The sequence below is a fragment of the Corvus brachyrhynchos genome, unplaced genomic scaffold, assembly GCF_000691975.1.
Source record: "Corvus brachyrhynchos isolate BGI_N302 unplaced genomic scaffold, ASM69197v1 scaffold16, whole genome shotgun sequence".
NCBI classification, from domain to species: Eukaryota; Metazoa; Chordata; class Aves; order Passeriformes; family Corvidae; genus Corvus; species Corvus brachyrhynchos.
In genome coordinates this window covers 1,104,349-1,131,405 of record NW_008238643.1, presented here as the reverse complement: position 1 = coordinate 1,131,405, position 27,057 = coordinate 1,104,349, and the positions used below count along the sequence as shown (strand labels likewise).

The following is a 27,057-nucleotide window of genomic DNA, read 5'->3' as shown; positions in this document are numbered from 1 at the left end:
GAGGGGAAAGGGCCTGACAGCCGAGAAGGCTGGGACTGGGCTTGTGATTGTTTGCTGTTACTGCCATAGTTATTGTTGTTTGTTTGACTGGTTAAACACATATAGATATATAATAGTAAAGAACTGTTTTTCCTATTTTCCACATCTTTGCCTAAAAGCCCCTTGATTTCAAAATTATAATAACTAGAGGGAAGGGGGTTGCATCTGCCATTCCAAGGGAGGCTCCTGCCTTCCTTAGCAGACACCTGTCTTTCAAACCAAGACATTCATTCATAACAATCTCCATTTAGGAGAAAGATTTTTGTCAGTGCTTCATACCTATAGCTCCAACAAGGCACATCACAAATAGGAGTCCCACACATAAGAAAATATCCATATTCATCCGTCGCTCTAATCTGCTGCGCTTGTAACGAGGACCGCTGTTATTTAGCATGGCCTTTGTTTCATGACCTTGAAAACACAAATGAATATCATCACGTTTATGTAGTATTTTGTATTTTGGTTTGGTTTTTTAAAAGTATTTAAAAACCACTAGATACATTTTGTATATGAAATAAAATTCAACAAGTCAGTGGAAAAACGTTAATATTAAGCTTTTCAATATTTGGTTGTAAAGTACTGACAAAACTGACGAGAAATAAAAGAATCCCCAGTCCTTAAACTTAGTGAATTAGAATTGAACTGCTATACCTCTAATGGAAAAAGAGATGTGCTGTAAAAAGTCAAGAAGCAGAAATTACTTTTTCAATTCTATTTATATTATCTAAACTGTGGGTCCACAACTGGGATATTGGGACACCATCTGTTGCTGTATTAAATGGTATCTTTCACGTTTATTTCTACAGCCCTTTTCCCTGAAAATACAGACCCTGCAGACTTGTATTTAGTTTTTTTGTGCATGTGCATGATGTGTGTGACAAGGACTGTTTTCCAAACCACCGTTTAGCTTTCTCTAGGGAAGTGATTTAACCCAAAATCTGTAAGTTAGGTGCAGTTCAATCACACCTGCTGGATTCATTCCAGGTTTACATCAAAGATTGTTAATTAAGAAGAGAACTACAGAGAAAATTACTCTCCATCCTGATGTTCAGGACATTCACTCAAGAGCTGGGGCTCCTTGTTTACTATTCCAATGAATATGTAATTATTTACACAACCTGGAGCTGTGTCAGTGGGACCAGTTTATACTACCAGTGCCCCTGCCTTTCCAACTCAACATGTAAGTACAAACCCACTCGTTCCACTTAGGCAGGTATTCAGTGTACAGCTTGTGAAGCAGGAGATATATGTTCACTCCCATATAGGCAGAACTGAGAACAAACCCTAAGCCTTCCCTTTGGTGAACAAATTCTCTAACCACTGAAGTGCACTGAAGGGGATGGGACTGCTGCTTGCATTTCTGTTCCTCCAGCAGCTGTGTGAATCTTGTTCCTCACTTTTCTTTTGTGTCAGGCAGAATGGAATGCTTTGTGTTGAAAAAAAAACCAAGCCAAACCCCTCTAATCCCTCCCAGAAAATGCTCAAGGAAGTGCTGATGAATTTATTTCAGGAAGAAATCGTTAAGAGCTTCTTTCCAAATATCAGTTCTACCATTCCTTTCCACTTTAGGTTACCATTAGGAAAAGAATACTTCTGTAACACAGTTATCATCTTGCAAGGAACAGAAAATCAGAAATATGAGGAATAAACTGCTTTGTTCTCCTCTAATCCTCACACTTCCCTATGCCATGAAACACAGCACCTCACCTACCACCCCAATGGTACCTTGTCTCTCTATTTCTGGATGCTGATGGGCTCATCTAAAACTTCTTTCTGGTACTTCAGTATTTGAAAAGCATATAATTCTTACTGCTGTCCCAACCACAATGAGAAAACTACATTGGCTGTCACTCTGTAATGAGATTTTTGTGCTTTAATGCTGTCGCTTTGTGTAGAACAATTTGGGTAGCCATGAAAAGTATAACAATCCTTGGGTCAGATGAGAACTGCACAGACCAAGCAATCTCACTAAGTGATGCCTGTACTCCTCACAAAGGCTTCCATTAGAAAGAAAGTTTGAGGAGTAATAGAGTTACAGAAATGGAAAGTGTGCCATCTTATTATGTGACTGATCTTGATTGTTCAGAAATGGTCACAGACCATCATTAAAAGCCAGAGTATAATCAATGTCAAAGAACCCTAGAAATGAAGGTGATACTGACTGAAGCCAGTCTAATTTTAGGAAAAAAAGAATAAACTTTCATGCTGACATTAACAATAAGAACTCAGGTGGAAATTGATTTGAAGACTTACTCATATGAAAACCACCACATCTTGGGAATAACTTTAAAACTCCAACCTTTGCTACTGGCAGCTTAAGCAACATAAATGGAGATCCACATTATGATCTCTGCTGGTGGTCAAGGGAACATACTGAGAAATCTGAGCTAAACAGAAGAAAATTAGGAACAGCAACAGGAGAAGGGAAGATAAATTACTCCTATTATATTGGGAATGATCCCTACTGAGATTTTTATATAGTAGCTACTTTGGAAAAAAAAAGGTTGCTGAGTTTGGCTCTGGCTCTCCTCCTCTGCCTGGTGGGCACCACCCTTGCATGTGGTGTTAAGAGAGACACACAATGAAAGACCTACAAAAGCAAAGCTACCTTGGTAAGATATGGGAGCTACAGACATTTAGAGTGCAGTGTAGTAGTAAAATAAACAAGTCTGTTTTCAGGTAAATTGTTCTGGGCTGTGGAGATTAATCTCAGCTAAATGACTCTTGTAAAGATTTGACTTCTCTTTTCTCTTAGGTGGCTCAACCCTGAACCCCTTGCTGCTGATCAGACATAAAACAGTTAATATAACTCTTTTGGAAAGATAATAATAGCTAATGGGATTAATTGTTGTGTTTGAATTGACTTTTATTTAATCTACAAATAAGAAGGTAGCTGATACACTCTATCCAATGCAGAAGAGGTCACAGCTGCAAAGGCAATGATAAATCATGCTCACTAAGTAAAAGCAGTGATAACACTCCAAAGGTAAAAGATGCTGAGAAACAGATGAACTGACCCACTGCTGGACCTGGCACTGCTGCATTTGATCTGGGCATCAACACCATCTTTTTTTGTCCATGTGTGTCCTGCATGAAATTCATGGTTGCACAGACACACTTTGTCTATGTCAGTACAAACCTGTGCTGCTGCTTGCCTTTTCTGTCACCTCCAGCTGCTGCCTCACTGCCTCCTGCCTGCTGACACTGGCACAGATTGAATGGATGAATTAAATCCACAGATGACTGGGTTTTTTTTCTAATTAGTTCTTCAGCAGCTCCTGTTTCTACCCTGAGGAGCCAGTGAGACCTCCCTTAGGGGAGCTGTGTAGATTTTATGACAGATGGAATTACTAGTATAGCCAGAGCTGAGGGTTAAATACACCTTAGCAATTTTTTACTTCTCTGGATATTTTTACAAGATATTTGACATGCACAAGGATACGGTCACTTGCCAAAGACCCAGTGCAAGACTTGCTGGCTTTGGAGATGAATGAGTTACTTAAAAAAAAGTTATATACTTTTTCTGTGCACTACTAGTTTTTAAAACAAAACGTGAAATTATGTTACAATATTAGACTATACTTATTTCTTTAGGGATATTTACAGGGAAATTCTCAGTTAACCTAAATAAAAAGTATGTCTTACCTGCATATATAACAATTCCTACTGCAGCCTCAGTATTTCTGATGGTACATCCACGAAGCAAGAGGTTTTCAATGTTAAAACCTACCCGTTCATGGTTTGGTTTCTCCCTAGAAGAAATAAAATCAAATAGAGCAATTAATTTTTCTGTTCTAATGGGGCGTTAAACAAAAATTTTTTGTGCATGTCTGTTTCAAGCTCAAATCAAGCAACTTTGAAGGCCCTATTTTGCTTTTAATTCCTTCAGTTTCAAGGAAGACTCCAGCAAAAAGTTACAGAGAAGTCTAAGTCTTTCTTTTAAAGACCACGTGCGCAGTGTGTGTCATGATGCAAATACAAAGCAAGTTTGGCTTTCACTTGGAAACTTACCTGGCAGATTCAGTATCTTATGAAAGAAAACAAGGGTAATTCTGCAACTTCTTACAGAGACATTTTTTTTAGAAAGATGAGCAGAGGTTCAGATGAATACATCTATACCCTGCAAGAGCCTCTGTCACTCTGTCAGCCACCAAAGGTCTTTGTGAATTTCAGTTCACTCAAGCAGTCTTTAGGCTGAGGAGCTCATCCTCATTCTCATCCTGGATAGAAGACTTTTCATCCTGGCTAAGGGTGCCCCATCACTCACCAGATCCTTCTGCTAGCAGAACATACTGATGAAAACCATAAAGTCAGTGCTCCATCAGGCAGGTAATTTGTTACTTGGCTCTGAAAATTAATGGCACACGCCTACCCCTACCCCAGCTTTTATTTTACACTGGTAGGTTCCTCCTGAGATCTTACCAAAGCTGAGAGCTTCCATTTCAGATACTTTGTCTTGTTTTTTTGTAAATGTCAGGGTGGGAAAAGAGTTTTTTTCCTAGTATAATCATCTCTCTCTACTTTCTATTTGATATTTTGCATTTCATTTACCAGTAAACAGTCACAACTCTCAAACGAAGGGCAAGGCTAGGTGTTATATCAGGGCTAAGTACAGTCCTATGTCTAAGTGCAGCTGCACATGATTACATGACTTGAACTGGACAAGGGAAAAGGTGCAGGTGCCAACAATCTACAGATGGTGGAATTGTAAAAACATAATGCCAGAAATCTGTTTTTCTTGGAATCTAAATTCAGCCATGGGGAACTCATTTAATAGAAGCCTTCTTGCATCCCCTTGAACAGAATTTTCTGTGATTTGACATGTGAGATGGATGTCACTAAGTTATCTCCTATCATTTTTAGCAGAGAGTAATCCTGACATTTTATAGCAAGGCAATAGAGCCGTAATAAGTTATTAAGGGTTCTTGGAGAAAAAGGTAGCCTGCTCCAAGTAATTTGTGTTTACAAAATAACTCAAATCTCAGCAGACCAAAGACAGAAACTCCACTAACTCTTAGCAAGTAATCTTCCCCAGAAAATTAGTTCTTCTATCCCTGAAGTGGGAAGAGAAGGGCAGCTAATTCTAAGTGTTCCATCAAGCAGGTGAGATCATAGGCATTCACCAAAGAGATTTCTGTTACAGACTTTCAGTTGAAAGTTGAATATTTTGAAGTCAGTCCTGGGTCCTAAGGGTGTGTATTTGTGTGTGTTTTCTTGTGACGTATCTCCTACATTTCTATAATCTCAGTGCTCTTTGCTGTATTACAGCAGGCTAATTGGAAGAATAGCTTCAATTTAGATTATACCCTGAAGCCAACAACCACAGCCATCAATCAATACAAACTTGACCTCTTTTCCCCTTGTAAGATGTTGCAGCAAAGGAGAAATGGCATTGCTATTAGAGGCACCATTCTTACAGGGCACAACCTCAAAACCAGATTAGACACAGTCCCGTGCTAATGGGAGAGAACTCTTTGGTTAACTCCATCAGAGATCCAGCCATTTTGCAGCTCTTCCAGATACAACACTCACAGTTTCTTGCAGAGTCATTAACTCCTAGTTTATCTATTGGTAAACTTAGCAAAGCTGGGGCATGGATGAGTATTCTGGCACATTCATGCAGTTAAATTATTTGCATAATAATGGGACATGCATTTGGTCTGGGGCAGTAGGTATTTTGGACAATTCTCTACTGTTGTGTGGGAATCAGCATGGACTGATGACCACTCTGAAGAGGGCCTTGGGACAGGCTGCTCTGTATTGGAGGGTAAGAGAATTTTAGGACATGAGCCATGACATAGAAATTTACCTTATAATTCATGAATAGGGTTAAATCTGATGAATTTGCTGTTATGCCTGTGCCAGAATTATTTAATGAAGAAAGACAAAAAAGAAACCCACCCTACTTTTTTATACTAGTCTAATGCATTGGTTCAAAAGTATTTTGGATGCATATTTGCTTTTTCTACATTCCTAATAAGAAGAAAATCTGGATTGTTTATTAGGTCTTGGATACCTGTCCTGGGGTTACTGTATGATACTGTATTCCCTATCATCTGCCCTTTGCCAGACATGAATCCTATGCCTTTCTGTGTCTTTAAGCTGGGTCCTAGAGAAAGGGAGGAAAAAAAAGTGAGCGGCTTTGTGTTCAAGGACACAGATATACATGCCCCTGCATTCCTGGCTGCTGCAGAGCGGAGGAAAGCACCTTCCTGCTTTTCCCAGCTCACAGCTCTCTGCAGCAGGGAAGAGAGTGGCATTCTCTTGTTTTTTAGCTAGGTTTTAACTAGTTTGTTAGCTAAAGCATGGAGCCTGGGACTTTAGTTTCTTCTTCTTCTCTTCTGGACTGTTCAGCAACACCAGAACATCATCCGGGAGACCCTACACACCAGCCTGGAGGGGCCCACGCTGAACCCCAGCTCCAGAGAGGAGAAAGCCACACCCACAAATGACTCTGAGATCTACCCATGTTCTCTCCACAGCGAGAGGTTTTATTATTTAGCAATTTTTTTCACCATGCCTGCGTGCACTTTACTTGTTAAATAAATAGGTTTTTTCACTTTTCCTAGGAGGAATTTCTTCCCGAACCTGGTGGGGGAGGGATGGCTGTAACCTGCCTTCTATCAGAGGACGTTCATTTTGGACATTCCTCCGAATTTTGTCTGTAAATGTGAAGAAACTAGAGCCATGCAGCTGGATACCTTTAAACAATTAGAAGGATTTATCTAAAATCTAGCTTAGTCTAACTATCAGGTCAAACGTAAATGAGCTTATGTCTACGTTTTGAAGAGAGCTGGAGTTTTGTGAAAATAATTTGTATGAAGCAACTGCTAATACAATGCCAAGCCTTGGTTCTACCTTGCCATGAAACGGAGTCCAAGTCTACATCTTATGTTGACTTCTGAATCTGGGAATAGATAATAGCGACCATCAATTTCCTCAAAATATATTCCTTCCATCCAATTCCTCCAAGAGTAATATCAAAGTACAGATCCAAAAGGTATTTATGGATAACAAGTACTTACATGTAACCTTTGAATTTACTGAGATCATTGTTTGGCATTTCAAAGACGATGGTGTTTTGGAAAAATTTGGGTTCAAACACAGTCTCCTGCAAGAGAAAACACAGTGAGAGAGACAAATCCAATGAGTACTTGAAATGCTAAACACTAAGAGAAGCTTAATTTAGACCACCAGGGCTTGGAGCACTTGCCCTAGAAGGAGAGACAAAGTCATTTTTGCTCATTCAGCCTGAAGCAAAGCTTCAGAAGGGCTGAGTATTTCCCCCTCTTGGAATAACAACTGGCTGGAAGTGTTCAAGGCCAGGCTGGGCAGGGCTCTGGGCAACCTGATCTAGTGGAAGGTGTTTCTGCCCATGACCGGGGGTTATTGAATTTTAAGGCTCCTTCCAATCCAAACCATTCTGGGATTCTATGATTCTATGAAATATTCAGATTACTTAGAAAAAGAGTAGTCAACCAAGAGCAAGCTCAAATGTAAAGAATTTCAAGATTTAACAGGATTTTTGATTATGCTAGAAGACTGATGTTACTGGCCAGGATGGTATAATCATAAAGAGACCACACATTTGAATGAATGTATCATAATCAAATAAAATGAAAAGCAAGACTAAGCATAAAACCCCACCACCCAACACTAAAATGAACAAACAAATCCAGAAGGGGGAAGGCAGAAGAATAAGCTCACACTGCTGGGAGAGACAAAATGAGACAAAGCTTTTCAGGCTAAGGGCTCACTCATACAGAGTTTGGAGTTGAGCATGATTTTATTTGAGTTCCCCAGTGTTCAGGGAAATGGCTTGGGGTTTGGACTACATGAAGCAGTCCAGAAAGCAGTCAGCATGAGAGGTACCTGACTGCCATAAGTGGTGATTTAGTCTTAACTGAAAAATACACAGAACTTTGATCTTTGATTAAGAAAATGTAATAAAAATGGGATGTGAGAAATGTGAAAGATGATAATTATTGCTGTGCCACAGAATTTTTAAAAGAACTGAAGCTCACTTAATATAAAATCCTCTGTTAGGAAAGCTGGAAATAAAGTCTGCTGCTGGGCCTCCCTACCTTTTTCTACAGCAAGCACTGTGCTTTAATGTTTACATTATTTTCTCTCTCTTGTTCTTTTTTTCGTAAATGAAACATATATTCTTTTTTTTTATACTATATATATATACATAAGTACAAAAAAGTAGAGCATAGATAAAAAATTGTTGGAGGAAATATACAAGCTTCAGGAATATAAGGGCATTTTGTATACCTTCTGATCCTTGTGGCTGAGTATTTTTAGAATGCCTGTTAAGAGAGAATTTTCACCTCTGCTGAATCTTGTTCAACTCAGTGAACTTAACAGGAAAATCAGTTCATACTTGGTTTTGCCAGAAGTATTTGTACAACAGGAGAACAGGAAGATACAAAAGTCACAAAAGTCACCTGGAATGTTCATTGCTAAGAAAGAAAAGTAGTAGGCTTCTAGATAGACAGGGGTATGGAAGAATGATTCTTCTCTCTAATTTTTTCTCTTTTGGTGACAAGAATTTTGTGTTTTAAAATCCAAATTAAAAATGTCATAAAAGGAAAAAAATAATAATCCTTTCTCTGTCTTTTACAGATAGTTGCATTCAATATTCCTAAGCATATCACAGAATCAGAGAATGGTTTGGGTTGGAAGGGACCTTAAAGATCATCTTGTTACAACCCCTCCCATGGGCAGGGACACCTTCCACTAGACCAGGTTGTTCCAAGCTCCATTTAACTAGGCCTTAGACACTTCCAGGAATGGGGCCCCCAAAACTTCTCTGGGCAACCTGCATCAGGGCTTCACCCCCCTCAAAGGGAAGATCTTCTTCCTAATATCTCTTTTAAACTTACTCTCTGTCAGTTTGAAACCATTCCCCCTTGTCCTGTCCCTCCATGCTCTTGTAAATAGTCTCTCTCCACCTTTCCTGCATCCTAAACTGAAGAACTAGCCTCAGTTCATATGTATTTCCTCCCTGTTTAAAGAGTCACTTTATAGACAGACATATCTGAGGGGGTTTTGTGCAGTTCATAAATCACAGGACTAAGCAAAGCTCAAAGAACAAGGAAGAATTTGGCACACTAAAATCTGCATGTGTGATATTTCATAAGCTGGGTTTTTTTATCCAATGCACTGTTTACACAAACACACTACAATAACAGGGTGATACAGGTGGCTGTATCAGCTCTGACCTTCCCGAACAGTGGCTGTCACCACGGCCAGAACTGCATTCCACTCTGCTAATGTAACAGGAGTTCTTAAGTATGGACACTCCCAGGCATACAGTTTATCTCAATAACAGCTCAAAGTCTAAAGAAAATTACCATGAATAGGCAGTCTGGGGCATAATTTAGCACGTGGGCATTTTCTGATGTGAAGGAAGACTTCCTCATATTACGAACAACTGAGGCAAAAGTTTGCATTTTGTGTAATGGTAGAGCACCCTGTTCTCCTCTAAAAGCAAAAATAGAAAACCTTACATGTAAAGTAGGACTACATGACAAAAATGCAGCATTTAAAAAAATGTTAAATAGCCAGTTTACTGTTTTTCTGCTAAATAGCTACATATTAAAAATTTCCAGTGTTTCTCAGGAACAAACCCTCTCCCTAATCATCACTGGAAGGCACTGGAAAAGGCCTGTGCTATGTGCCATAGCATCCACAATATGAGAAAGCCCTTAACTGTCTTTGCAAAGTGATTTCCATTTGAACAATGAGCAAATAACACTGGAGTACAGCACCTGATCCCAACTGGCCATGGAAATGGTGTGCTTTTATTTAATAAGTCTGGTTGCTCCCTGGCAGCTGTGTCCCACACACCAGTAACCCCAAAAGTCTTCCTAATGGCAGTGGTACTAATTGCTAAATAAATTAATTTAATTCCTAGAATTACCTGTGAGATTTTATTTCCTGTCTGCTGGACTGATTCCAATGGAAGAAATTCTTCCTCCTCACATGCTACCACTCCTTAAACTTGTTCTGGGTTATTTGAAAAACTGCCCTGCTGTGTTTTTAAAGATACTTGAAAATGTAAAAACTCTCCCTAAGTCATATTTTCTAGTTTACTTCAGGTTTATCCAACATGGGCCACGTGAATATAGCACTAAAGTGTAAAAAGGAAATGATACTGTCCATGAAAAAAAATGGTGATCTTAAGCATTCAAACTGAATCACAAGCTGATGTCAAACATATAACTTAAAAAAAAAAAAATTTACCTTGAGGTCCTATTAAACTGCTCAATCTACTCCTACACAGGATTCCATTCTTAAAATTTTTCCAACCCAATGTGCCTTAAGCAGCTCCCAGTTGAGCTACCACATCTCCACCTGCCTATGAAGTGTGTGTGGTGTGTCAGCCACAAAGGAGACAGAATCCATAAGGAAACGCACGGATGCTTTGGCAGGGAACCATGAGCTTTCCTCCAATTCCCATGCAAAAATAAATCCCTCAGTGTAGTGACTTTGCTGTGGCACAATGGCCATAGCTGGAGACAATACGCCCGTGGGCTGCATTTTCAGACTCACCTGGCTGCTGAAGCCCATCACAACCTGGCGCTGTTTGAGGTTTGTCTCCCCATCGAGGTTGGCAGTTTCCAGGTGGCAGATCCCGTTCTGATCAGAGGAGTAGAGCAGCAGGATATCTGCTGGGATGATCTCGTTACACTGCAGCTGCACAAAGTCCCCCACTTTGACATCTTTCCAGCACTTCTCCACATAAGCGTGTTCCTCCCTGTGTATTAAAAACATATCATGGGTGATAAGTGACATTAGGAAGGCATGACTGCTGACTTGTGGGGCTTCAAAAAGAGAAAATAGAAGATAGGGGCACAGTGATTTTTTTTTTAAGGGACACAGCACAGAAGCTAGAAATTAATGATTCAGACACTTCCATAGCACCACTTCACCGTATGTCATATTCAAACCAAATCTTTACATGGAATAAAAAATATACAGCAAAAGTTCTCTTTCATTCTAGCACTAGTCCTATAATCTGCACAGCAAAATATAGAAAGCAGTTCAGACTAACAGCAATACGTTCGAGTCTCTTATTGAAGAAATTTAAATACTTCACCAAAACCTATTGTTTTTGACCACATGACTTTTTTTTCTCTTTCCCAGGTACTTTCCAAGATCAGTATATAGATCCTGAAAGAAGAAAACTGGTACCTCAGCCACACTTGCCTCATGTCTTTCCAGTTTGTAACTCTCAATAGGTAATTACAAATCTTGAGCTTAATATACAGAAACAACTTCAAAAGGTAAAAGAGCTGACAAATGATCCCTTAGTATTAAGCAAAAAAAATACAACCAGAGCACAAGTTTAATGGAAAAGGTAAAGTGAGAAACAAAGAGCTTCTAAAAAAAAAGAAAAAGTAAAAGAAAAAGACCCTATGGGATTCAAGGAAAATAAAATACTATTTCATCAACAAACTAAGTTCAGCAGAGTTTTTTTGACTTTACATTTTCAATAATTAATCCTTCAACTGCTCTTAACCATCTAAGCAGACCAAAAACTGCACAATAAACTTTAACATTAGTTAATGGGAAAACTGCACTGGCAGCAATTGCTTGGTTCCTCTAACTCCTTGAGAGGAAATTATTTTTTCAATATAAATCATTGAATCACCTTATGCCTTGCTCTGTGAGAGGGAAATGCTCATGATACTTCACCAGACAGACAATAAAAGTCCTTTTGTAATGACTCATTCTCATTTCTGGTTAAGTTTTTAATCATCCTCATCTATTGCCTGGAGAATACCATCTTTCACTGAAGTGTTTATATCATGAGAAGGGGAGCAGTGATAGAACAGATAAAGTGTTTTGCTACAGTTCAAACCACACATCCAAGCACTGCTTCACAGCCAGGCCAAGGGATGCTTCCTGCTAACCTACTTTCCTGGCTTTCTGCAAAGCAAAGCCAGCCACAATGCTGCCAGGCAAACCCTCACACTTGGCTTATGCCCTTATCTGCAAAACAACATCAACTAACAGTTATCTGTATAGGTTATGCAAGAAGTTAAATTCTGCACATTTCCCAGTGGCACACACTTTTTACTCAAGAAAAGAACCCCTCAACCTAATTATTTGAATCCCTTTACTGCTTCTTTTGAGGCACTTACTAAACTATGGGGTTGTAGCAATATTTTTTTCATGTTACATTAATTTTTTTCCTGTATTTTTCATTCTTCTTTTTTTTTCTGACTCTACTTACCTGCATGTCCTTTTTCTTTTGCTCAAAAACAGACATAAAAGACCACACGGAAGAACAGAAGTTTGTTCTAAGTTAATTAGATGTTTTTTAAAAAATCTAACTAAATTTCTATTTGAAAAGTATTTTAGCAAGTATATGCCGTGTATTTAATCCTCTACAAAGCAGATACTAAGTTAATATACCAAATCAACTATGTAAGTACTAATCCTTTCCATGCCAAACACCCTCTGAATAGGACTTCTTAATGTTTTTGTTTAAAACATGAAAGAAGGAGTACAAGATCAGTTTAGAGGAAGTAGATGTCTTGTCTTACCATCCTAGACATCTGGATGCCATTTATAGTTTGCATATTATGTTTACTGTCACTTCTGCAGAGCAATCCACCTCTCTGTACGTCAACTCTTGTGCAATTCAGAAGTTTACAGAATATATTTCTGATTTTGTCCTCTCATAAAATGCTATAGAAGGGCCTTGTCCAGCTGGCTGTGTTCTGCATCAGCTGAAAGAAACCAGACTAGCACAACTAATCCATGGAAATCACGGACTTGTAATATTTTTTCAATAACTCCCCATGAAACCTACATACATGTAAAGCTTCAGGGTTCTACCCAGTCACTAATTACAGAGGAGAGAGTGAGTCAGAAAAGCCAAATGATGTCTTTCAGATCAGAGGAAAAGCCTTACTTAGCACAGGGACTACAGTTCAGGAATTGCTAAAATCTCAAACCTGCATTCAGGTGAACTGACTGTCCCTCTATCCCAGCGAATATTCAAAAAACACACATTTTCTGCTCCTGAAGAAAACCCTTCATCTGGACTTGTAAGATGAAAAATTTTCGATAGCACAAAGCTTTTCTAGAACATTGTAGGGAATTTCCAGCAGATGAAAGGAAGAAAAGTACTTCATGATGAAACTGGTGCACCCCATGGCAGCACTGGCCTAGTTGTCTAACAAGATTTTTCAGATGAAGCAGTTTCCTTTCAGCAATTCCTGTAACTGGGAACACTGCCCATTTTCTGTTCAGTGATTAAAGTTCATAGCACAAGCTCTGGTTGCTAAATAAACAGAGGAGCTTAATAAATCCAAGATGGTCTGACGAGAAATATATGAAAAGGGCAAATGTATTGAACTTATAAAATAAACAAGGTGTGGTGATTTTCAATAGGTGGGAATCTGGATATCTGATTCATATAGCATGCGGCATCAGGGCTGTGGCACACTGAAGACAGGATGTAAGATAAAAATTCCTCAGTCCCTTCTCTCTTTTACCAGGCAATTTATCAAAAGCACATTCAAAAAGTGTTCCCTTGTTAATAGATATCATGATGATGCCCATCAGAGTATGATAGTGCCAATGAAAAGAGGCCTTGAACATTCAAAATGACGTCTGCCAGTGCTGTTATTGAACTCATCAAATCTGACCAGAAGGCATGAACTAAACAGATTTTATTAAGTCATTTCTGGGAAAAAAAGGACCATAAAAAGATCCTGCTGCAGTTGGAGACCACGGGGGAACTTAAATAAATTATTGACTTTGTGTCAACAATTTGATTTTGCTTTCTTGGATTCAATAAAGATAAATTTCAAACAAAAACTGGATCAAAATGGACGGTGAATGGAAGGAAATAAAAACTATTGTTCTGCTATACAGAAAAGATTGAATAAAAGTAATTTTTTTTGTGCACTCCACAGCATGTGTGTGTCCTAGACTGCCTTAAAGAAAGATCTTCAGAAATCTTTGTTACCTAGAAGCATTTTATCGGATAATTAGTCCAGTGAATCTTATTCCCTAGAATTACTGCAAGCTCCATCTTGGGATCCTTTGCAGTTTGAAATAAAGATATTGTTTGCTCTGCACTATACCCCCCCACCCCGACCCAAATTGTCACCAGGTCATGACAACTAGAAAAATGTATCAGTGTCAGTGTCATCAATAGAGAAACCGATATATAAATATTTTTCTGTATGTAAATTTGCTAGAATGCTATATTTGAAAATGGCCTCTTTCAAGAATCACATATTTTATAAAAAATGCCAATATTCCGGGATCTCAAATCACACAGCTGCTTACCCTTCACAGTCTATTTTTGCAAATAGAAATTTCGCACAATTTTATGCTATCAAAGATTATCAGCTTTTATACGCAAACTCCTCACAAAACATTTTCAAAGATCACTTTATGGCCATGACCTCACCATTAGGAGCTACTGCCACAAAACAAAAAAACTGACAACAAAGGAGCAGATTTAGGACTTGAGGAAGGCTCAAGATCAAACAGGAACTGATTCTGAAACCTGTCCATAGGTCAGAGTACAGCACAATTGGCTGATAATGTTCTCGAGCTGCAGATAACTGTTTGAGCATAGGAAAATGCCATAGTATACGTGTGGGTTTGTCACTGGCTCCTGCCACGATCTCATCCCAGAGTGGGAGGGGTTTTTCATGTCAGCACATCAGCCCAGCAGCACCAATGATGTCATTTAGCAGTGGCCAGTCCTGTATCCAGCCCCAGCCTTTCCCCAGAACGCCAAACTCTCAGTATTTGAACACTATGTTAAGACAGCAAAAGCCCTTTTTAAAATAATAGGAATGAAATTTTTCTAAAGTCTAATAAAGTACATACACTTATATCATACTGGCATTCCAAATTCCTCAATGCTAATAACAGATCTGTGGATACAAAAATGCTGTTAGCAAGGAATTTTCCTGCTTCTTCTAAACTGTGGGATAATTTTCTCTCTCATGAAAGATAATAGCAGAAATTCTGTAAACTAAGAACACCTGCAACCTTGTAGAATTATGTTTATGGTACAGTAGAAAAATATTTTGACAATGGATGTTTTAGGATTTTAGCCAATCCCCCCCAAGGAGTGGCTGATCCTTTGTCCAATTAGACTATGAAGAAAAAGTCTCTAAAAGAGTTTGTAAAATAATTAAATAAATCAATCTTGCTGCACAATTCCTGCCTGCTGGATCTTCTCTCCTCCTCCCTACGGCTGCGGGACATGGTAATATTGACTGTGGAAATACAGATCCTATCTTTTTATGTGTTTAAACTGCCTATAGCATCATAACAAGTAACTTCTCATTGATACAAGCCTATGCTCAACTTCTGTAACCAACTGAAGTTTACATAAACTTTAAGTACCAGAACTTTATAAAAGTATTATTTGTTCATATAAATGGTTTTGGATTTCTTTTAACTCACCTTTGAAGAAATAAAATAAAATAGATGTAAACAATGTGTTGCTTAGATTTTACTAGGTTCATTTGGTAAATCGTACATTATTGTATTTAGGAAAATCTGGAGGTTTTTTACTGCCTTGAGCAAAATACTGTTACAATTCTTCTTGACACCAGCTGGAATGAACAGATAATTCCAAGGTCACTCACTTAATGTCTCTTAATTGTTAGCATTAGTTTCTAGGGACTCTCATTAACTTGTCAAGTTTCTGGAAAGCATAGCCTACATCAGCTTTTTTGGTAGTCATATCCTTATATGACCATGTAGCTCTTGACGTCACATGGTAGAAACCTGCCACTCTCCAGGTTTTAAAGGTATTTTAAAAGTTCAGACAGGTAGATGAATCTTAATGCCATGAGGCCATGATTCTGCAGGTCTCTGAGCCAAACCCCACAGATTCTCATTTAATTGGTTCTAATGTTTAGTCATTAGCTCCTGCTGTCTGCTGTCTGCTAAGCCATTGCACCTTTTCTGTGAAGCAGCTTTAAATGCCTTGGCAGGTAATAGATCTTGAAGAAAGCTCTGACAAAGCAATACACAAACCAGTGGTAGATTTAGTAATGTATTTTATGGATTTTCTTCCACAGAGACCAAGGATCTTCTCTGTAGCAATACACCGTGACTGACAACAATTACTAGCTCACCACTCTTCCACTTTCAAATGGTGGTGCCTGGACCAGCTGAGAGAAGGTTTGCATTTAGTCAGTTCAGCATGTCCCATAATTCTTCACAATGCAATCATTATACCCCACACAAGGTTTTTTAATTTGTTCACAATTTTGGTACCACTGGTTTCAAGCAGTGTCATGGTGACGTAACAAACCTGAGTATACTGTTGGATAAGGACATTTTCTCAGCTCACTGGGAGGTTGAAGAATGCCTCAAGCAGAAGGTACTGTTTGTACCTTCAGTCAAACTCGCTGCTAATTCAGGTATCCACAGCTAAACTAGATACAAAATTTCCACAGTGCATGAAGTACAGACAAAAGTTGTAGGGATGACAGAGCAGAGGATGCCCATTGCCAGAGAACTACACACTCATGCTTGACATTAGGGGGGTAGTAGCTTGCAACTAATCCAAGTTCATGCTTTGTGGCTGTCATAGGACTGCACCTATTCAGAAGGTGTTCAGTCTCCAGCTGATGAGATTTCTGCACTGTTCAAGGAAGGTACCACTGAGGTGTAGACGCCTTGATATTGCTATGCCCGAGAAAATTGATTGAAATTTTGCCTGTGGTGAGGTTTTGAGTGGGACACAGGCTTCAGACCTTTCTTTTTTTGTGTATAAAATGAACCTACTAAAGCCTCCAGCAGGCTCCTAATCTTTAAAGTTATGCTTTGTCAGAAAACAAAAATAATAAAGCAGAAAGAAAAGGGTCTTTAACAAGTGAAAACTCACTGCTGCTGACCAACACTTTAAATTAAATGTTGGCAAGAAATCTTTCTGCTCACTGTGCCCTTGGCAGGATGGCATTTTCCTCTCATCCTGCTTTCTACTTGACAAAATTTCAGGTTCACCTTGGGTTGAATGACTTGCATATGATATTTCTGAGTCCAGAGAAAAATGGTTTTCTTTGAACTCTGAGACTTGACAGTAGGTCAATTCCTGTTTTCAAGCATGTTCCCTACCCTTTTCTCTGCTTTCTTCCAGATGCCCCACACTGCCCCTGGTCACTGCATCCCTGGCCAGTCCCAGGCACTATCCCAGACATGGAGAGCATGCATGGGAGGTGCAATCTCTCCTCCTTTCAGAAATCCAGCAGAACAGAGCATATGAAAGAGGTTCAAACAGAAGGGCAGCCTTTGCCTTTGCTGCCCAGATTCCCTAAGAAAACATAAAGTACCCTGTATAAATTCACTTGTAGGCAAGCAAATCTCCATTTCTGTCAGAGAGAAAATTGCAGCACAGAATTACAATACTTTAATTGACTGAAATATGTTAATTCTCTTTCAAACCACTGAGTCCGGCTTAAGCCACTTTCAGCTTTTCAGCTGAAACACATTTATGAGTTCTTTGTTTTTTCCTTCTTTCTATACCTCTACTCTAGGGCTAACCCAGAGTAAGTGCTGATGCAAAAATCTTAAAATGTTCTAAAATCTTACACTAAGCAGACAAAGAGTCAGAGTGAAGGCCAGCCTAAATTTTTTGTACCACAGACATCAGTGGACTTAAGAGAAGAGGAGAAGATTGATGCTTGTAGGAACTACCTGAAAACCACAGGGCCTGAAAGCATTACAGAGGAACTTTCTATGGAAAGAGTAATCAGGCTACTTAGGATGCCTGTCATTTAGGATACCTACATCTCCAAATGCTCCACAGGATGATTCAAGGCATATAAACAAGGCTTCTCTGAGTCACTGTCTCAGATATCTGAATTTAGGTTCTTAAGATTAAGCAATATGAATAGCTTAAATAATGTTAATGTTTTTGTGGCTGCTGTGCCATACTGAACTGTGCATAGCCCTTGCATTTGTATCTTAGTGTCTACCAAAACACTGAGGAAAAAATAGGTTAAATCTCCCAAAAAAGTGAAATTGATGCAAAAAACTGTCTAGATGCTATGGAGTATTTACAGAATTTGAAATAACCCTCGGGGTATAGTACAGCCAAGCTATATAATAATTACATATCAATTAGTTCCTTGAACATTATAGAACTTCAAGAAAATGAAATACTAGCTTTTAGCAACTATTGTATTGACATTCACTTTCAGGTTTGTATACCACATTCAATGCTGGCCTGTTAATAAGTTAATGACAAACTGAAGAGAGTTTTGAGAAAAATAACCATGGTAGGTTTGGAGGGACTGACTGACAAGAAAGATGAAAAGATCAATCTGAACCAGTCTTGACTAAAAGGTGTCAGGGTGGAACAAAATTAATGTGATAAAAATCACACATATTTGAAGATTATAATTAACTGCTATGGATGTAGACTAACTAATTAGGGTTGCATGAAATCAGGTGACTTGAAAAATTGAAATGCAATTAAAGAGGGATAATAAAGCATAGTATCATAGAAAATGCTTTGGCATTTTGTAGTAACGGAAGTCCACCTTGCTTGGAAAATTTTAAAGCATACAAAGTATATTTTAAAGAATGCCATGAGACAGCAGGCATTTAAACACAGGTCTATATCATCTGCAATTCAATTTTTTGTTCTCTCCTTTTGGTGTTGTGTGATTTGTTCCAACAGCACAGCAGTTTGTCTACAGAGTATGATTCCAAAAGTTTTGGTTCCAAAAGTACAAACTCTTCAATCAAAAATCTAGGTTATTGCACCTCCCCAAGACACTTTATTACCTATTAATTTTTCTCATTTTTTCAACTAAACATTGTTTAAATACACTACTGGAAGTGTCTTTTCTTTCATTTGACCAGAAGACTAGATTTCCCATTCCAGCTGATCTGTGTGAAAAGAAAATTAGAATAAATATGTTTACAGGCCAGCCTATTTAATTTCCCTTGCTCTGTGTTGAAAGAAGGCAAGTTACTGCATTTCCCCTTGTCTTCAAGAAAGTTTTAGAGAACATTCAGCATTTGGAAAAGTTTGGTTTGCCTTTGTATTTCTTTTGGAACAGGTGCCAGAGTCTTTATTAAAATCTGAAATAAAGACAACATACACTCCAAGATTACCTCTTAAAATCTAAGTAATATTTCATCTTAGGATGGAAGATCAGTTGTTCTATTAAAAATAACTGTTGGTTGCCACCATATTAACAAAATGTGCAGTGTCTCAAAAAGACTTTCACCTATGTTAAAACAATTACCTATTTTCAGCAGATGATTAATAAGGAATAAAAACTAGAAGACATCATGCCCTTCCAGGACTTTGCAACTAGCAAGAACAAGAAATATCAGCCTCTGAAAGCACCAGAGAAGCCTGATTTAAATTATTCATTATATAATAAGCTGTAGTGACTGATCTAATGGCAATTGTCATTACTCACATTTTTTCCAGACAGGATGAATGCTGTAGTCTGAAGCCCTTCTCATTTTCCTTTCCCTTACAGCACCTTTTTGGACCACAAAACTTTGGTGCAAGACAAGATCCTAGACAAGACTGATTGATAGATCAAAATCTTTTTTATTGGATGGAATAACCAATTTTAAGGCAGGCCCATCTCGTGCTGCTGCATCACAGAGCACTCACAACTATAACTTGGATCTGGATTTGAAGATATGTTGCAATTCCATCGTGGACATTTTTCCCTTATACAAAACAAGTTTTACTGTATTCCCTTCTTCTCATGTTCCCATGGTAAAAGGCTTTCAGATCTAAACTGACAGTTTCTGTGTGTAAAGAGGAAATAAATAAGATCCCTCTGGGGATTTATTCATTAGCACCTACTGCCCCACCTATTCTGTCCCATACTGGTTTTAACAAGTATTAACAATTAATCCATTGCCTCATGGGCTAATGCAACACTGGAAAAGCTAGAACATTCAACCAGATTGAAATTGCAAAGATAGACAGAAGAGGCAGTTTGCCACCCTACCCAAAGAGCTACCATTATTGACAGTCTTCACCATGGAAGAGAAGAAATCTTAAATCCACATTATTTAGAAACTTATAAAATGCCAGCTCTTTTGGAAAAGTTGCAAAGGAGAGCAGTGCAGTTTTTTTTCTTACAAGTAATTTTCTATATGTGGGCCTAAGTTTAGCCCCTAAACAAGCAAATCTATTGCTTTCCTGCTTAACTAGCAGGACATAAAAATAAAAACCTGACAAACACATGCAGAAGAAACAAACAGAAATGACAGCTCCATGTGATAAAAGCCAGAGTTCTGCAAGATCTTGCTCGTGAAAGCACATGTTATATAAAGCATTGCTGATTAATTTGAGGGATGACAGGCACATTCACGGAGATGGAAAGTTTTGCACTTCTGACTCCCAGATGTGATATTTTGTCAGGGAGAAATAATTTGCTACTTTGCTAACAAAACAGTTTTGATACAACAAAACATAATTTTCAATCTTCTGAATGTCCTAAAAGCAAGAAGTCATGAAACACTTTGAAGAAGTGAGCACACACACATGTAGTTAATTTGAGATGACTAAACAGAGGCATATATTACTATCTTTCATTTTTATACTGTGTTTTTACATGTTCATTTTACATACTGCCTAAGAACGAAAAAATAACTGAAAGCTACTCAACAATGTAGAGTAGAAAATAGAATGTATTTCAAAGGGCCAGGTTTATAAGAGATTTCTTGGCATCTAAGAATGCAAATAAGTCCCATGACAGATCTTGTTCTGTGCTACCTTATATTGATAGAATTAAAGCCTCTTGAAAATGTCTTAAAAATTCAGCTGCTTGTAGCTCTTTAAGCACCTATTTTCAGCACACTGCATGTCTAAGAGGCTGATAGACACACCAATATAATGAAACTCACACTTAACTTCCCAGTACAAAAATGCTTTAAAAAAAAAAAAATCTTTCCCTCCATGAGAACAAATACCAGGTGATATATAGTAGCCATGACTTTCCCCTATTTCATCTAATGACTGATTTTTCAGCAATTATTTATTAATTTTTTTAAACAAAAAGCCTCACCATTGATAAAAGATCTCGAGCCAATGTTTTTGGTAATAAAAGCTATACGAAGCTCACCTGCTGTAAATGCAGCATCCCATATTATTGATTTCTTTGTCTAATTTATACCGCCGAAAGTCCTCCCAAGCATCTTTAATGGCTGTAATGGTCATTATAACACAAATTGGGATCACAGACACCTCTGGTTGGAAAGCATTTACCACTGGCACAAAATTCAGCAGTGCAATGAAGACAAAATAAATATTGGCAAAGCGGTGAAACTGCTCATAGATATTTTTAGGGAGGAAAGTTAAGATGGTATATTTCGTGGTCTTAATTTCATTGGACTCATAGTATCTATTCAGATTTTCCTTCCCCTTCTTACTTCCAAAGGGAAAATTGGAGATGATCACTCGTTTATTTTCATTTTTCTTCTTTCTTTTCCTTATTTTTCCTCTCTTCTCCAGCTCCTCATTTTGGATTTCCATGTCTGGAGCACCACATCGGCAGCAGGCTTCCTTGAAAAAATGTTTTTTCCATATCATTGTAGAGAAGCAGCCTGGAACAATTTTCCTTGACATGTTGTTTTCCTTTCAAAAAGTATCTTCAAGATGAAAACCAACAAAGTTAGAAGAGTTCAATAATCCAAATGAACTCCCAAGCGGTGGAGAGAAGAGTTGATATGTCCAAAGCCCAGGGCTTCGTCTTTCACTCCAACCTCCACCTACCCAGGGACAGGGATCATCCTGACTCAGCTGCACCAGGTCCTAGAGCCTGCTGGGGCAGCTGCACCTCACGTATGCCAAAAGCATCCTGAATGTTTTGTTCTTCCTATCAGCAGATGCCTGGAGGCCCCGTTCAGACCATTTCCCTGGCAGTAACTCTCTGCTATCAGGAAGTGTCTCTGCTTTAACACAGAGCATAGGCACAGCTGAGAACATACACACAATTTTCACAGGTCACTCCCCGAGTTTCAGAATGACTTTATAACCCTGGGAGTTGCCAGGAAGCTCAAAGGTAATGGGCAGAGCTCCACGTCCCAGATGTCAACAGAAGATTGCTACAAGCCTCAGTACAGACAGTATTTCTCTTTTATTTCATCTATCTATTGTTTGTTTTCATGACCATAACATGGATTATTACTAAACAAACAAACAACCCCCATTCCCCCAAGCCAAGTAAACCTATGATTTTGTAGTCAGAGGAATAGCCATAAGCAAGTGAAGGGCAATGTGCCTGGATTGCCCTTCAGACTGATCCTTCTCCCTGATATACCCCAAACCTTCCTCTCTCACCCAGATACCCCTTCCCCTTTGATCCTTCTTCCTCTGACACATAAGTATGTCAGCACAGATGAGGGCTAATTTCCAGAAGAGTTAATCACATGTATGCAAACCACAGCAATTTTTTTTCAAACAACCCCCATTCCCCCAAGCCAAGTAAACCTATGATTTTGTAGTCAGAGGAATAGCCATAAGCAAGTGAAGGGCAATGTGCCTGGATTGCCCTTCAGACTGATCCTTCTCCCTGATATACCCCAAACCTTCCTCTCTCACCCAGATACCCCTTCCCCTTTGATCCTTCTTCCTCTGACACATAAGTATGTCAGCACAGATGAGGGCTAATTTCCAGAAGAGTTAATCACATGTATGCAAACCACAGCAATTTTTTTTCTCTATGGCCTGGGCTTAAGGGCAGATAAAAAGGAAAGCACACAAATATTTAAACTTTTAAACAAAAACTCCTATTTGCTTCATAACGTAGTGACGAGTTAGGCAGTCTCAAGTCAAGTTAGTACTTGGACAAGAAACTGACGAAATCGAAATGTTGCAACAAGAATTGCAGTGAAAATATTTCTCCCTTCTGAGTCAGTATTGAGCAAACAGCTGCCTGCAGATGTTGTACCAGCTCCAAAGCCAAGCTAGGCTGTATTGATCTCTCTGTTTACTGGAAGTCCTAGAACTTTTTCCATCTCTTGATTATGATTCACCTTGAATGTAGTTGATCATTAATTTCTGTATTACTGGTTTTAGCGTGAAACATCTGAAAGACATGGCTCCAATTTTCTTAACAACCCCAGTTTTCTGTTCCGGACTTGGGTAAGTTTCATTTATGCTCCAGATCCTTCTGCTATCAGGAAAGGATGTTGTATGTGTTGGCAAGATGCTTTGAAAACTTAGAATGAAAACCTGTATATATCAGCACACACTGCTGTGATATGAAACAAAGCCTAAGTGATACTGAGATGATTTAAGTGAGCTAAATAAGGCATTTTTAAAGGTAGAAAAAAATCTTTTGTAACAGTTTTCCCAAACTTATAGTACTTTGAAAGGTCCGTGAGAGAATTACTGTAAAATCAGATGAGCAGTTTCTACCATAACAGAAGCAAGTAAAAAAAAATGATTTAGTTTACTTACTTGTTGTATACCCTGGTTTTAGTTAAGTCTATTGTCTTATCATACTGGTATTTTCTGTAGTGTTCAATAACATCCTTAATCATGTTGGCAAGCAGCACCACAACCAGAGGCAGCATTGTAATCTCCCTATGGAAGACTTCCACTTGTGGGAACCAGTTCAGAACCACCAGAAAGAAGAAGTAAAGCTTACCCAGCCTGAAAAGGTATAAAAAATATTAAAAGTAGTCAGAAATTAGAATGTATCCTTTCTTTAATGAACAACCCCCATTCTGTGTCAAAGGAACTTTAATAATTTCACTCCTCTACCCTCCTTTTCCTTTCTCCAGAATGAATTGATCAGCTGCTTTTCTTTAGAGTCTGTGAGATACATTTTCATACTATTATAGCTAACTCCAGTTTTGTCACGTGTTAAAAACACTATTTATCTCTGGGATCTCCAAGGTCTTTAATGACCCCTCATCGCTTCAGTCTTGAAAATAAGCACAAAGTCAAACAAAAGCCAACCAAACCTTAAAAAACAAACCAATGAACTGTGGAAATGTTCCCATCAGGAATCCATGGAGGATTCTGCAAATGGAAGGTCAAATTATGAGAGGGCCGATCTAGTATACAGAATAAAAATTTCAAAGCTAGAGATGGATATACAACTTCCATTTATCTTTATTGTGATGATGGTTCCCTGGGCATCTTTTTATTTACACTTGATTATTTATGCTGGGGGATTTACACAATTTCAAACCAGCACTTGGAAAGAAACCTGACCTAGCACTTGCACATACATATATACTATTTCTACATCGATAGACAGTCACTTTCTGACATTAAAAATAGATCAAAAATTGAGCTGCTGAAATCCACAGAATTTCATAGGTGTCTCAACACATCCAATTAATTTTTTTGTGCTCTTAAAAATCAGAGGTTTATGCAACACAAAACCAGAAGGATTTTTAAATAAAAACTTTATTTTTTTGCAAAGAGAACTGTTGCAGCATTCTATTACGAAAGCTGGTCACAGCAGTGGTTAAGGACTCCCAGTGCTTACTTGCTTTAATCCACAATTTCAGAGTCAAATGAATTTTGTTACAAATTATCATCACCTAAATTTTAGTCCTGTTGCAACTACAAAAGCAGCCCTTCTCCATCACACTCAAATATCACCATTTCAGAGAGAGTTTTTGAATCTCACAGATATTGAATGAATTTTTTTACCTGTGAAACTGTCCAAAAAGGTTTTGGGGCAGAAAAGTGAACCATGTGTATTTTGTTTCCAGAATATTCCTGTTTCCAGAATAAAATGCAGAAGCTTGTTTCCAGTCTTTCCACTGTCTCCCATTGTCAGGTAATACAATCCTTCATTTGTTTAGAATGAGTTTTGGTTTGTCTCTGACAGAAAGTAGCAGTAGTGTTGATTCTGATAGAACCTGGGAGGGACTTTGAGCTCCCAGTCACTGCCAACGGTACAAAGCTGAGTCCACAGACAAAGACATTTGCAGCAGGGATGGCAGGCTGAAAGACAAATGCATGACAAGTGCTGAAAACTAATTCCATTCTGGCAGAAAATTCCCTTTATGTTTTGCAAGCAGAGGTTTAACAAAGACAAGTCTCCTGCTCAGTGCACTGTATGTTCTTTCATCTCAGAACTTCTGCAGAGAATTTACACAATAAAAGACACAACAAATCTTCAATATGACAAAATCTATTTCTATCTCTGGGGACCAGAAAATATCTAAAATCCATTTTCTGTGTCTTATAAAGTCAATTTAACAGAGGTGAGCAATGGCTTTTCCATCATGAATCCTGTATCCTATTTTTCAAATTATAAAGTGCCACCAAATCTATTCAGACATTTTTCTTATGTGTTGATTTGGCACAGCCCGGTTTTTTGGTAGTGGGGGGGAAGGGGGAGGGGCACAGAAGTAGTTTCTGTGAGAAGCTGCTAGAACCTTCTCTGATGGCTCTGAAGATGGACATGCTGTTGGCCCAATTAGAGAGAGGTTGTTAACACATCTGTGATAACATACTTAAGAAGGAAATCAAAACCAGCACATGCACAGTTTTCTCCCAAGGGGTGGCAAGGCACTGCAACTGCCGCTATCCTGGGCCAGCGTATGGCGATCCGCAGCCGCTGCCATTTCAGTGTGGCCCACAGTGAGCCTTGCCTGCCTGGCTGCCTGTAGCCAGCCGTGCTGTGGGCAGAAGGGCAGGGTTAGCAGCATCTTCTCCTTCCTGGTGCACTGCATGAAGAGAGGTGTTAAATACTGCCAATGCTGTGGCAGCCACCACCACCCGTGTGGTAGTGGAGGGGCCACGTGGCCAGCAGTGGAAACATGGCAAGTGATTCCCCAATGAAGAACCTAAACAAAATCAACCTCTTGGCACTACGGGATGCTGCAAGAATCTTTGAATTAGTGGAACTTGTTAACAATAGTACCTATGGGCAGCAATTTTTCTTCTAGATAGAGAAGAGGAGGAAGTGAGGACATGTAAGAGAGAACAACATGGCAGCATCAAGGTCAGTGGAGAAGGACAGGGAGGAGGTGCTCCAAGAGTTGAAACCAAAGTTCCTCTGCAGGCTGTGGTGAAGACCATGGTGAAAAAAACTGTCCCTCTGTAATCCATGAAGTCCACAGGAGATGCAGAGATCCACTCACAGCCTGTGGGAAAAGTGCTCACGCCGGAGTGGGTGGATGCCAGAAGAAACTGTGATCCAGTGGGAGACCAGAATAAAGAGAGAGGGCCACTGCTTCCAGAAATAGAGAAGGAGACCCCTTGCTTCCAAACTAGAGCAGCCTATCCTTAAAGGACTGCAACCTGTGGAGGAGTGACCCACACCACAACAATTTTGGGAAGACCGTTTATCACGTGGGAGGCACCCACAGCATAATAAAAGAAAGACTCCTCTCCCTGAGCAAACTGAAAAAGAGCTCAGTGATGAACTGACCAAAACCCCCATGCCCTGTCTCCCTGTGCTGTCAGTGGGAAAGAGGGAGGGGCTGCGGGGGGAAAAGGTTTTAAAGGCTTATTTTACTTCTCATTATCCTCCTCTGACTCTATTAATAATAAATTTATGTTGTACCTTTAAATTTTAACCTGTTTTGCACTTAGAGTGTTTTCCTCCCAGTCCTTCAGTCATAAGCCTTCGTTAATTCTTTTTTTCCCTTTCCTCTGCCCAACTATAACAGAAAAAGGTGAGCAAATGGCTTTCATGGGTGCCTGGTGTTTAGCCAGCGTCAAACCACAACATCTTAAAATGTCTGACTTTCTTACGATACTTTTCCTGTTCATTCTTACTTATAAAGGGACTGGTTCAGGTGTTGAATCTTAATAGCTCAGATAATAAAGAACTGCAGTATCAGCTTAATCACATTTACACTCAGGTAACAGTTTTCCAAAATCTTCAGAGAAACCTGATTTGAAAGGAAAATGCCAGCCGGCACTAAAACAATGGATGTTTTATGGGTTGGAGAGATAAAGGAATTAAATCTCCCAATACTAATCCTATTATCATTGAAAACTTGTCTCCTGATTCGTACACACATCCACAACTGCAGGTGTGATCCAGCGTGCCA

General features: G+C 38.9%; 1 protein-coding gene and 1 long non-coding RNA gene across 2 annotated transcripts in view; one reads left to right on the top strand and one right to left on the bottom strand.

Moving 5' to 3' along the window:
• The window catches only part of ATP10B (ATPase phospholipid transporting 10B (putative)), a 45,121-nt gene extending 23,102 nt beyond the window's left edge, over positions 1-22,019 (bottom strand). The window contains exons 1-5 of the mRNA XM_017737477.1: positions 21,150-22,019; positions 10,600-10,804; positions 7,065-7,150; positions 3,685-3,791; positions 319-450 (exon numbers count right to left, since the gene is read on the bottom strand). Of these exons, the coding sequence (XP_017592966.1) occupies positions 319-450; positions 3,685-3,791; positions 7,065-7,150; positions 10,600-10,804; positions 21,150-21,652 (1,033 nt within the window). The 5' untranslated portion in view covers positions 21,653-22,019. The remainder of the gene's footprint in view (positions 1-318; positions 451-3,684; positions 3,792-7,064; positions 7,151-10,599; positions 10,805-21,149) is intronic.
• A 967-nt stretch (positions 22,020-22,986) lies between these two features.
• Positions 22,987-26,182, top strand: LOC108447452. The gene is made up of 4 exons (XR_001863018.1): positions 22,987-23,170; positions 23,584-23,691; positions 24,760-24,827; positions 25,945-26,182. It is a non-coding gene; the product is annotated as an uncharacterized LOC108447452 (long non-coding RNA).
• The last annotated feature ends 875 nt before the right edge of the window (positions 26,183-27,057 follow it).